Source organism: Otolemur garnettii, unplaced genomic scaffold (genome assembly GCF_000181295.1).
Source record: "Otolemur garnettii isolate 467f Iridium unplaced genomic scaffold, OtoGar3 scaffold00064, whole genome shotgun sequence".
Lineage (NCBI taxonomy): Eukaryota > Metazoa > Chordata > Mammalia > Primates > Galagidae > Otolemur > Otolemur garnettii.
In genome coordinates, this window is record NW_003852459.1 from 291,621 (window position 1) to 305,659 (window position 14,039).

The 14,039-nt window shown below is 33.4% G+C and overlaps 1 protein-coding gene across 1 annotated transcript in view; it reads right to left on the reverse strand.

Annotated features, from left to right (window-relative positions):
* Positions 1-14,039, reverse strand: part of LOC100949794 (low-density lipoprotein receptor-related protein 1B-like) — a gene marked incomplete at its 3' end in the record, with an annotated part of 1,553,965 nt that overhangs the window by 241,411 nt on the left and 1,298,515 nt on the right. The window contains exon 31 of the mRNA XM_003793025.1: positions 13,684-13,841. Within this exon, the coding sequence (XP_003793073.1) occupies positions 13,684-13,841 (158 nt within the window). The remainder of the gene's footprint in view (positions 1-13,683; positions 13,842-14,039) is intronic.

Genomic DNA, 14,039 nt, shown 5'->3' on the forward strand with positions numbered 1-14,039 from the left:
AAAAAAAAATCTAGCTTTTAAAAATAAGGTCTCTTGAATTCTTTCAATGTAGTAAAAGTGCTTATGAATGTTATCCATGAATATATTTCAAAAGCTACTTTATATATCATATGAGTTAGAATGATGAAATAATAGAAAATTCTTGGTAGATTTCAAGAACATATGTTTAAAGATTGAGTAAACAAAGGACTTTTGAATGGAATTACATTGAAAATGAGGGAACACATCAAGGAAATAAAATATATGGTACAGTAGATTATTGAGAATAGCTTTGCAGGGTAATGCTGGTGGACAACCCAAGTTGTTTTACATGAGCATAAGAAATAAAATTTATAATATGTATACATTTTAAACAGAGATAGAATTTTAATAGTAAATTCAAATCCTCTGATATGTGACATGCTTTACAGAAACACGTAATGTATCCAAGACTGAGCAGTAAATTTTAATCAGTATATTTAGTTCCACAACGGATAACAGGAATGTTGATTTGTGTTTAAAAGAAACCAAATTATTCAGCCCAAACTACCAGAAGGCTGTTATTACTCAGTCTTTCATGATACACTCTCATAAAATGCCAACTTGGGTGTTTTGATAAAATTATGATGCACTTCTATTTTAAGTATGTCACACGTGGATTTAACAGCAAACACACAAGGGGAATCAGTGAATTACAACATAAAAACAATTCCACAAACTAGAAAGTCTAGTGCATCAGTGGTACTGCCATTTGAAATAAGCATTTAAAGGCTCAGAATAATTAATTGTGAAGCAAAATTGGCAGAGAGGTGAAATTGGTTCTTGCATACTCCTGGCTGCTTAGAAAAACTGACTGCTGTGTCTTAATTGGGTCTGTATTTCTCAGGAGTATGCGAGCTTTGGACTTTTCTCTTTTCCATTTTCCATATTTGAGAAAGCACCAATTTTATTCCCTGATCTTTTCTTGAGGTCAGGTAATTAGTATATGAAATCAACCTCCCTGGGCTTAGCAAAATGGTTAAAATTTAATAACTGCTTTGGAAGCAGATAAACTTGGACTTGAATCTCAGCTTTCCTATTCATCATGGATCACTAACTTCTTTCAGCAAGACTCAGTTTATCAATCTATAATGAAAGAGTAAGAAATCCTTCCAGAAATGATTGCTTGAGATGAATGTGAAGCATTTTCCAAGTGGTTGGCATATATTAAGTGCTTAAAAAAGTAGTCACTATAATTATCATCAAAGTGAGCATGTTCACTACTACAGCGGACACATCAGGATTAGTGCATGCAGACACAAAGGTGCGTCTTCATGGTGAGAAGGCAGATGCTATAAAGGGTGACAGAAACAATTGCTGTGAGTTGATGTTTTCCCCTGTTCTCCAGATAGAATATAATGTTTTCTCCTCACATTCTGGAGGAAAAATGTATAATCTGGTAACAATATGCATGAGAAGAAAATTAACTGCACAGTGGCTCCTCTTCCTTTCTTAATTGCCTACTTTTCTTCATGGAAATTGTTTAAGTAAAACAGTAGGCAGTTTTAGCCAGAACTCATCCAGACAGATTCATCATGAAATAATAATTACAGTAATTGGTTGTAATGAGTAAACAAAATCACGATGAGTCAATAATGCAGTGATAAATATCCCTTTCCTGAGCGTGATGATCATGTACACCAGGAGAAACAGGTTTGCATTTATTTTTTCACATATTCATATATTCATTCTCACTACTGTAAAACTACATTTTAGAAATCATCTCAGGGGAATAGTTCTGAAAGAATCTTTGAAAGTGAGATTACTATGATGTGGATTCTTGAGAGTATTTAAAAGATTTTTCAATATTGAGTATTTCCTTATAAGACTTAGTCTTGATTCAACATTAACTAGCAGTTTAAATATATGTATATATTTATATATAAAACCAAAAATTGTTTTGTCCAATTATTTTCATTACAATTCCAAATTGTCCAAAAAGACAGGAAAATATAGCAGCAAAAGGAAATTTTTTAAAATAAAAAACACAACAATTTGGGGCAGCACCCGTGGCTCAAAGGAGTAGGGCACTGGCCCCATATGCTGGAGGTGGCAGGTTCAAATCCAGCCCTGGCCAAAAATAAAAAAAAAAAAAGAGGAAAAAAACCCACAATAATTTGAAATACTTTAGTAATTTGTCGAAATTAGCAAGTCATACGTTACTAGATATACTTAAGGAAAATAGTTCAGACACACATATTCAGAATACTGTAACTTAAAATTTACTATTCAACATACTTTTACTCCATTTTAATTAATGTGAAGACTGTTGGGATATATCACAAATCACCATTAGTGTGGCTGGAATATATGTAAAAAGAATTTGATTTCATCTTTGTTACCTGTGCTAAGAACACTTGTCAATAATTAGATAACTTGACCATATTTCTTTCACCTGTTCTGACTTTTTAGAAGAAATCTCTGATTAAGGTGCTAATGATGGACAAATGGCCACATGGTAGATAGAGGAGGAAGGAGACCCAGCCACAGTAACAAGCATAAAAGTGGATTCAGAAATTAAATATTTCCAACTTCTCCTCCCTAGCTAGCTATACACTGATTTATGAGCAACTCAATTGACATAATTTTTGCACACTTTGAGAAAATGATGGTATAAGTAAAAGTCTGAGAGCCTATTTATTTGTTTTTTACTCATCAAATATATTGAATGAAATGCAACATGAATCTGTATCCCAATCACCAAGTGTGCATTTCCACCGGAAACAGTCTTTCTAAATACCCCACATTCACAAATTAATCTTACTCAAGTAAGATATACTACATATATATATTAGGTTTATTCAATCCTATAAGAGCCATAGGATGAAGAATAGTATTGACTTTATTCAACAAATACTGTATATGGTGACAACTTATGTTTCAACCACTGAGGATGTAAGGGTAAAAAAAAAAAATACAGAGATTAGTCCCCAACTTTCTAGTTTATGAGGCAACAGTCAATTAAATATTCAACAAGTGGATAAAAAATGTAAATAGTGACAGACCTAAAAACTAAAATACATAAAAGTGCCTTTTTAAGAGACTTCAGCCTAGTCAGAGATGTCTGTGAAGGCTTCCTGGAAGAAATAATGCTTCGTTTATTATATAGGAGTGAGTGAATTAAAAGGTGGAAGGGAGACATTTCTGGGCCAATAAATAATTTGTGAAAATGAATGTTAGGGGAAGGAACATGACAATTAAGAGAAAATCAAAAAGGAAAATATAGCTGGAGTGGAAAGTTTTTTTTTTCCTTTTTTTTTTCTTTTTTATTAAATGATAGCTGTATACATTAATGCAAACATGGGAGTGGAAAGTTTTTGTAACATTGCAATTCCTTTTAGATTATAAACTCCACGAGGAAAGTGTCCATATTTTCCGCTTACCTTGTCTTTCAGAAAATATCACATTGTAGGGCTTCAATTGTTTTTTCCTTTTTTTTCAAGACTCCCATTCATGCAAACCAACATGTGGATCCTCACCATGTTTCTTACTTTTTTCTCATTAGGATGTAAGTATTACAAAGCTAGTATTATAAGAAGTCCTCTTTGTGTCATCTACAGTGCTTAACATAACACGCTAATATAGAGGCTTAAAGCATGGATTTGTGGAGTTGTCTTTCTTTATTCTTTTTAAAATACATATTTGTTTGCAGATATTTTGGGGACTATTTATAAAACATTCTCGAACATTCTTTCTTTTTCTCCTTTTAGGCTTAAAAAGAACACATTATCATACTCTATATAACAATCTATATCAAAGTCACTATACGATAAATTTGGAACAAAGTCATTCACCCACCTTCCATTCAGAAAGCAAGGCTACTAAATGTCACCTAATTTTTTGTTCACGTGATGCCTCTATTTAGATTTTGGGTCAACAGTTATGGAAATCTATGCTTGGACTAACATATACACAATTTCCAAGTATATACATCACTGGATAAAAACAGAAAATTTTGTGTTCAAAACTTGTGATGATAGTTTTTTTGTGTTAATACACTGGGCTATGATGCCCCAGCTATTCAATCAAACACTAATCTGGGTGTTGCTGTAAACATATTTTGTAGATGTGATTACCATCTATAATGAGTTGACATTAAGTGAAAGAGATTATACCCCCAAATCTGATTGTCCTGATCCAATCAATTGAAATATCTTGTGAACAAAGAAGAAATATGACCCATAACCTTCAGCTTCAGTTCTTGCCTGAGAGTTTTAAGCATGCTATTAGTGAAACCATAGAATCATTAGAGGACAGGCACAGTGGCTCACATCTATAATCCTAGCTTTCTGGAAACTGAGGCAAGAGGATTGCTTAAGCCCAGAATTTTGAGACCTACCTAAGCAAGAGTGAGACCCTAGCTCTACTAAAAATAGAAAAATTAGCTGGGGATTGTGATGGGCAGCTGTAGTCGTAGCTACTTGGGAGGCTGAGGCAGGAGGATCACTTGAACCCAGAGTTTGAGATTGCTGTGAACTAGGCTGACACCATAGCACTCTAGCCTAAGCAACAGAATGAAACTCTATCTCAAAAAGAAAAATTTGCTAAATATTATTATGAATAATTATATGCCAATTAAAGACTATTATGAACAAAATTCTGGAAGAATAGAATCAATCAAGATTGAGTCATGAAGAAAGAAAAACCTTGAACCAGTCAATATTGAGTAATAAGATCAAAGCAGTAACAAAAAGTCTCATCAAAGAAAAGGGCCCAGAACATGATGGCTTCATTACTGAATTATTCCAAACATTAGAACTAATAATAATTCTATTCAAATTATTTCAAAAAATTAAAGGGTGGGAATACTTCTAAGCTCTTTTTTTTTTGTTTGTTTGTTTGTTTGAGACAGAGCCTCAAGCTGTCCCCCTGGGTAGAGTGCCGTGGCATAGCTCACAGCAACCTCCAACTCCTGGGCTCAAGCGAGTCTCCTGCCTCTGCCTCCCAAGTTGCTGGGACCACAGGCGCCCACCACAATGCCTGGCTATTTTTTTTCGGTTGCAGCCATCATTGTTGCTTGGCAGGCCCAGGCTGGATTCAAACCCACCACCTTAGGTGTATGTGGTTGGTGCCCTAAGCTCATTTTTTAAAGTCAGTATTATCATGATACCAAAACCAGACAAAGACACAAAAAACTAAAGGATAATGTTCCTGAGGAACACAGACACAAATATCCTAAACAAAATACTAGAAAATTGAATTTAATAACACGTTGAAAAAAATTATTCATCATAATCATGTAAGATTCGTTCCTGAGATGCAAAAACAGTTTCACACATGTAAATCAATCAGGACACATCACATTAACAGAATGAAGAATAAAAACCATATGATCATTTCAATAAATCTTAAAAAAAATTGACAATGTCCAATACCCCTTTATGATAAAACTCTCAACAAAGTATGGAAAGACTATACCTTAAAATGATAAAAGCTATATACGAGAAACTCAAAGCTAACATCATACCAAATGTGAAAAAGTTGAAAGCCTTTTCTCTGAGATCTGAACCAGACAAGAATGGCCACCTAAACTACTTTTTTTCAACATAATACTGGATCCTAGCAAATTGGAAAGAAAGAAGTCAAGTTATCCTTATGTGCAGATAGCATAATTTTATATTTGAAAAACCTCAAGACTCCATCAAAAACCTATTGAAACTAATGAACAGTGGTGGGCCCCTGTAGTCCCATCTACTTGGAAGGCTGAGGCAAGAGGATTACTTGAGCCCAAGTGTTTGACATTGCTGTGAACTATGATGCCCAGCACTATCCAAGGGCAACAAAGAGACAATCTGTCTCAAAAACACAAACAAATAAAAAAAAAACTAATAAATACATTTAGTAAATTTTCAGAACTCAAAATCAACATGAAAAACTCAGTAGCATTTATACACACTAACAGCAAACAAACCAAAAAGTAAATCAGGAAAGTAATTCCATTTACAATAGCCACAAAACTCACAAAATACCTAGAGATTAATTTAACCAAAGGAGTGAAAAATTTATACAAGTAAAGTATTGGTGAAAGAAATTGAAGAGAACACAAAAGAATGAATGGATATACCTGCTCATTGATTGGAAAGAACTAATATTGTTAAAATATCAACACTATCCAAAGCAACCTCCAGACTCAATGCAAAATTCTGACCAAAATACCAATGATATTCCTCACAGAAATAGACAAAAAAGCTTTACATTAACATAGAACCACAAAAGACCTCAAGTAGCCAGGGTAATCCTGAGCAAATAAATAAATAAACCTAGAGGCATTCCATTACTTGACTTCAAATTAAACTGTTACATGAAGCTGAAATGGACATATAGAAAAATGAAACTGACTAGACAACTCAGAATAAATGTACCCATTTATAGTCAACTCATTTTTTACAAAGTCACCAAGAACATACACTGGAAATAAAAAGTCTCTTAATAGATGACACTGAGAAAACTGGATAACCGTATACAGAAGAATGAAGCTAGACCTTTACCTCTCACCATAAACAAAATTCAGATCAAAAGGTATGAAAGATTGAATGTATTACCTGAGACTATGAAACTACTAGAGGAAAACATTTGGGAAATGCCTTAGGACATTGATCTGGGCAAATACGCTGAGTAAAATCTTAAAAGCACAAGTAACAAAAGCAAAAATACACAAATAGGATTTAGTTTACCAAACTAAAAAGTTTCTGTATATCAAAAGAAACAATCAACAAAATGAAGAACCACTGTACAGAATGGGAGAAAATATTTGTGAAATATCCATTCAGCAGGGAATTAATAACCAGAATCTATAAGGATCTCAAACAACTCAATAACAAAATAACAAATAATCCACTTAAAAACGTAAAGATCTGAATAGACGTCTCTTAAAAGAAGACATAAAATGGCTAACAAATATATTTTAAAAATTCAACCACACTAATTAGGATTATGCATATCAAAATGATAATGAGATATTATCTTACTCCAGTTAGAATGGCTATGATAAAAAAAAATGTTGGTTGATGAAAGGAAAATGACCTTACACTGTTGCTAGAAATGTAAGTTAATAAAGTTGACCTTGGAACAACAAGGATTTGAACTGCACAGGTTCAGTGATAGGTGGATTTTTTTTAAACAAAGGCACAAAGAAAATAAAGTATCCATGAGATGTGAAACATGCTTACATTGAGGGTTGACTTTTCATGTCCATCCATCTGTAGGGTTGTCTACAGGACATGAGTGTGTGCAGAGATTATTATACAAGGGTGTTTCTGTGACAACTTTTCCACATAGGCCAAGAGATACTATGCAGATTTTTCAATAAATTAAAAATAGGGCTACAATGTGACACAGTGATCACAATGCTAAGTGTATATTTTAAAAGGAAAAGGAAAACAAAATCACTATTGGGAATTCCACATTGAAGAAAGATCTATATTCCCATGTTTATTATACAACTATTCACAATAGTCAAGATATGGAATAAAGCTAAGTCTCCATCAACAGATGAACTGATAAAGAAAATTAAGTACATATACACAATGGAATTATTATTTAGCAATAATAAAAAAATTCAATTTTGTTAAATGATATAAGCTAAGCACAGAAAGACAAAACTGCATGTTTTCATCATATGTGAGAACTGAAAGAGCAAATCTCATGAAGCTAGAGAGTTTCTTGGTGGTTACCAGATGTTGGGAAGGGAAGGGAAAGGGAGGATGGGAATGAAGAGAGGATAGTTAATGAGTAAGAAAATACAGTTGGATAGAAGGAATAATATCTATTGTTCAAAAAATCATTTTACCACAAGGACATTTGCACCAGAATGTTTATTGCAGCTCACTTCACAATTGCCAAGACATGGAAGCAACCCAAGTGCCCATCAACCCATGAGTAGATTGACAAACTGTGGTATACACATACCACTTTTATTTAAATGTTAAATATTAAAAGAGTTCTGAGTCTTTATTTAGAAATTTGTTGATGGTTTTGCGACTGCAGGTACTTAACTATTATTCATATTAATTAGCCTATGGTGAAATTGGTTTCATTGTATGTTATTTTGTTGTTACAATTTCCAAGAATTTATCAATGACTTTAGGTGGATTTTCTGTATATACATACACACTCTCACACATTAGTTGGCTTGAGTTGGTGTAAAGGAGTACCTGCGACTGGGTAATTTATAAAGGAAAGAGGTTTATTTGGCTCATGGTACTGCAGACTGTGTGAAAAGCATGGTGGCAGTATCTGCTTCTGGGGAGGGCTTCAGGGAGCTTCCGATTAAAGGGGAGTAGGCATGTCACATGGTGAGAGGAGGAGGAGGTGCCAAGCTCTTTTATAACACCAGCTCTCACATAAACTAACGAAGTGAGCACTTCCTTATCACCGTGGGCAGGGCATCAAGGCATTCATGAGGGATCTGCCCCCACATCCACACACCTTCCACCAGGTCTCATATCCCACCCTGGGGATCAAGTGTTAATATGAGATTTTAAGGGGCCAGATAGCCAAACTATATCACACACATAATTGTCTCTGTTTCTCAGGTGGAGCCCTGACTGTTGTGGATCAGCTTTTTAGAGTAAGCTCATGAAAAAATGCATTAATGTCCAAACATTTTTACAAAGGATATTTTTAAAGCATTTAAAAATGACTTAAAAAAATTGTGAAACAAAAGTTTAGTCTTATAAATCAGAATAAAAATCAAAAGCATACCTTGTTGCCTACATTAATCTGGTTTTACTAGTTTACTGTTTTCAATGATATAACTTTCTTATTGGTAGAAATTCTTGCCTAGGAAGATAAGTTGATTTAAAGAACTTCCCGAAATAGTCATCAACTTTAAAACAAACAAACAAACAAAGCATAAAATGACAGTTTGTTTTTCAAGACTCTGAAACACCTCCCCTTAAAATCTTCTCTCTGTATTCATCGATCTGAAATTATTGTGTGATGATCCTTACTCAATCCTAACCAAGTCTCCTGTTGAAAGACCTACCTTAAAATAGGTTTTAAAAATCTCGATTACTGTTTCAACTTTGCCCTTCCCCCTCTGAGATACTAATAAGACTTAGCTGATTAGGAATCCCCTTTCTATGATGAGCTTAAGAAGTTCAGCTTTGTCTAAACAACAGGTTGTTTTAGTAATATTTTAAGAAGTCAGCATTCAACACAGAGGAGAGAAGAAAATATACACTCATAAATTTAGTAATTTACTAAATAGGATTAAATATTATTAACACTTTATTTTCATTTGAATCTTTTTTATTAAATATATACTAAAATTTACTTAGGCCATTAAAATCCTCTCTGATAAAGATGAAAATTCCCTTTCAGATGCTATTATTGACCCTTCTCAAAGAAAATGCAATTATATAATTGGTGTGCACATTTCCAGTCTCCTTCTTTCCACTGTTTTATAAATACATATATCTAGGAGCAATATATATTCATACTTTGTGTTTCGTTTTGAAATTATATTAAGTGGTATCAGTATTCAAGTATCATTCTGCTAATTACTTTTCTCAATGTTTTTGAGACGTATGTGGGAAAAAAAACAGCAAAATATACCACTCCAAAATACAATTCTTCGACATATTTTGAGATAGTTATTCAGAGGGCTACAGACCCAGGAATAGCTCTGAAAAGCTGTCCTTTGTGGGGAAACTTGCATCTGCAGAGAAAATCTACATTTGTGAAGTAAAACAGCAGATGCAGGCGCTTTCTTTGAGGCCTACTTATTTGCCTTATCCAGATCTAGGAAAAACTTAGCTCATGGGAAAAGGAGCCTGTAAGTCCAACATTTTTTCTAGTCTGATAGAGAAACTTTTCAAAAAGGCTCCCATTTATTCTTTACTAGGGCTGCTACCTGTGAGGCTTCATCTGCATAACCAGACAGCCCGTGCTTGCCAAGCTTTTTCTTGCTCCCCCCATAATCTGTCACCATGCTCTGAGCCTCTGTTCCTTTCTGTATAGTATAAAAACTTCAGTCATGTGGCTCTTTTCAGAGTCTCTTATTTGTGAGACTCTTGTTTCCGTGTGCACATTAATTCCAACAGATTTAGATTCAAACTTTCAGAAGGTTTGAACTTCCATATATAACATGTGTGTGTATGTATATATTTATGTATGTTTACATACACACAAATATTTATATGTATGTATTATATTTTAGCAATGAGCATGCTTCATTTATTTATTCATTCCTTTTCTAATAAGAATTTAGTATCCTTTCAAATTTCGTATATTATGATAAACAATGATTTAATGTAATTCCTTGTACTTATTTCCTAGAGCACATACATAAAATCTCTCTAGAGTATATAAGTGTGGAATTGAGGGAACATGAGATAATTATTTCATATGTGGCTTTAATTCTAAAAATAACACCAAAAGTTAGATACTATTATATCCATTTTATAGATAATGAAACTGATCCTTAGAAAAAGATGAGAGACTTCTTCAAAGTCACAAAGTTAAAAATATCAAAGATTCATATCCAGATTTGTTTAGCTCCCCTTAACAACTTTTCTCCAACTATGTGGTTCCTAAAACACAGGAAAAAGAATGTTTTATATGCATGTGAAAATTGCTTTAAGTTGTCCCTAATTTCCGGGTTTCTGAAATTGCTTTTTCCCCTTCAACTTTGAACAATTTAATTCATTAATTTGTGTTGTCAGTTAAGATCAGTGAATGTTATCAAAGGAAATGTTAGAGGCATATATGGATGGAATCTATTCTTTTTGTTTGTTTGTTTGTTTTTTTATTAGTAAATCATAGCACTGTACATCAATACTATCATGGGGTACAGTGTACTGTTTCTGTATACAGTTTGAAATACTTTCATCCAACTGGGTAACATAGTCTTTTTCTTAGTTATTGTGTTAAGACATTTATAATCTACATTTAGAGAGATTCACATGTACCCTTATAGGATGAACCATAGGCGTGATCCCACCAATCACCCTCCCTCCACCCATGTTCTTCTCTAAACTCACTTAGAGACAATCAAATCATTCCAATTCCAATCTGTGAGACCTAAAGTACAAGCTACTGCTACTACTGATAGTTTCTAATATTAAGAGCCAGATATTCTTCCTCACAAGTTTTTTCACTCAATTCTCATGAGACATTTTGTCTTAATTGTACAAATAAGAAAACCAAGCACCACCAAGCTAACAGTAACTTGCCTAGGGCACTATTTTAAATTTACTTAATGGAATCTAAAATAATTTAAGTTTCTGTGCCTCTTAAGGAAAAGAATACTGTCAAATTTTTATCAACAGCCCTGTTAGATCTGGTGGGTTAGGAGAGTAAACAGGTGGCAAGGGAGTGGCTAAGGCTGAAGAGTAGGAGGCAAGTTACAGCTAGGGACTGTCCCCTAGTCAGAACAGGTAGTGAGGAACCCATAGTGACCTTCTACTTACCTGGGCTCATTGGGCCCATGACTATAATTAAAATTTAGAAGTTTTATTATGTAATCCCAACCTGTCGATTACCCCAAAGGTGGGGAGAAAGGCAGGACAAACCACTTAGCTTTGTTAGCTTACAAAAGACAGTGTGTGCCCAGACTTTCCCATCTCTTCCCCACTCATGGAGAGGGTCACGTCTCACTCTTTGAGATATATCATCCTTATAGTTTATATGCTTTTGTTCTGCAATAAATGTATGTTGATTTGTGATCCCTCCATTATCAGTTAGGCACCAGTACTCATTCTTGGCCCTGGGAGCCAAGAACCAAGGAACATCCTAAAGAGGGACCCAGCAGGCCTAGTCCAAATGTTCATGATGCAATGGTACAATTCAAAACTATTAAGAAATGAATATAATTGTGATGGATGTGTTACTTAGTTCAGTGTATGCATTTCACATTGTAGAGTGAAGCAGTATCCTGAACCCCATAAATGCATCAGTGTACAAAGTTATGATTTAATAAAAATAATTTTTAAAAATCGAATATGCTATATACTGAATAAATGAATGTCTTACAGGCCACACTCCATCTTGATTTAAGGTATGATTTGTAATGAAGTTCTGAGCTAATTATGCCAAAATAGTATGTCTTGAACAAATTAAAACTCACTGAAAGTGTTATTTTGAAAATATATTTTAAAATAATTTTCAAATATAACAGTAACTGACAGAGTCGATATCTAATATTTGTCACTGAAACATCATTGACCTAGAGTAGTTAGGTCCCTAACACCTCAGGGACCAACTACAAACTGCAAATACTTAACACTGTTTCCTGTCTTATAAACTTAAACTTTTAGGGTTTCTTCCCTTAATTTATTTTGAGTAGGAAAACATATTTTTATTAAAGAAGATAAGGTTTTCCCCAATACAGAAACCAGAATATAAATGAACATTTTGGTATAACCTATGGCTTGTCTTACAACGTAAGGACTTGATTTGCTTATATTACTTCCATCATACTCACTTTTCAGTATTAAATATTCTGAACAATTCCAGATAAGTACCAACTGAATCGCTTTAGTCCAAATTAAGTCCTTTGTATGGGGCCTAATCTTGTAGTTTCTTGTTTCTTTTGTTCTGTCATCTTCCACACAGAAGTATTAGCATTTCAATCTGCCTTTAATTTCTAACACAACTGTGAATTTCAATTTTGTACAAATCTTAGAACAAACAGTCCAAAGAAAAGAGCTATTACCAGTATCATTTTATATCTGAGGTTTGTTCTATAGACTACATGAAAAGAATCATTTATTCTAAATCTTAGTGAAACTACACCTTTATTGAATTATCACTATTAAAAATGAGCTACTTCAAGTCAGCATATTTCAACATTTATAAAGTAAGAAAAAAATTACTGATAAGCTTCATGGTATATCAGTTCGTTTCCCAGATTCAAACAATATACGATATTCCACTCAAAGCAAAATTAGGCTTTTCTTTTGTATGTTCCATCATTTATTCATTTAATACCAAAGTATAGCTTCATCATTGAATTTTTTAAAAATGAATTTTGAAATGACAAAGAAGCAATATGTTTATTCTTGTCTCTCAACAAAATACAAGAAAATATGCGGGAAGAGTGCTTAAACAATATTATAACATAGAGATCGCTATGTCGACATAGATAATGTGTCTTCTCAAGGAATTTTTGTACTTAAAATTTTCAAAGATGTTTTATGGGAGCAAGACAGAGCTCTCTGTTGGCAGCTTGTTATATCTGATGATTTGCAATGATTGTCAAAGAAAGAATAACCAAACTAAATAAACACATTACAGAGTCAGTGAAAACTTTTGAAGACTAAACACTAAATAGCTAAACCTAAATTATCGTTAACTATTAATAATGACACAATAGTGACGATCAGGGGAAACATCAGTACTTATATTGCCTAGGTAGCATTGTATCAGATATATGCCACTGAAAATAAGATATTCATTAATTACACTTTTTAGTAACTTCAGTATTTATTACATTGTAAAAATTCTCATGTTAAGTGGATTTATCTCCATATAAAGAATGTTTCCTACTTACCCAATATAAACACAATATAGGTCAGGGAAATCAATCAATTCCTGAATTAATTTATAGTAGTATAGTAGTAGTAGTATTTTCTCTCAGGCTCTAAATCAAAGGTATATTGAACAAGTTCACATTTATAGCATTAAACACTGTAGTGACTGACTATTAAAAACAATGCTTACCAACTGGTTCTTTCTGATTCTGAAAGAGAATCTTGCTATTACTACCATCCATATTTGCCATATTGATTGTGTTTCCATCTGTCCAGTAGAGTTTCCTTAATTCAAAAGAAATATGGATTAAAAATATTACATGTAGACCTACTTGCTGAGTTGACACACACACCGAAGAACAAAGTAAATGTCAAAATATATTCTTGGCTTGTGATTATTTTTTTTTAAGAAGTCCTAAAATTGTTGAGCCATTTGCTGACAATAACCTACATATTTGCATGGGAAGAAAGTGCCTCTCTTGCTTTTTCCTGTTATTGAAAAAAAATTAATGCACTCCCTTTTTCCTATAACATTCAAAATTGAAT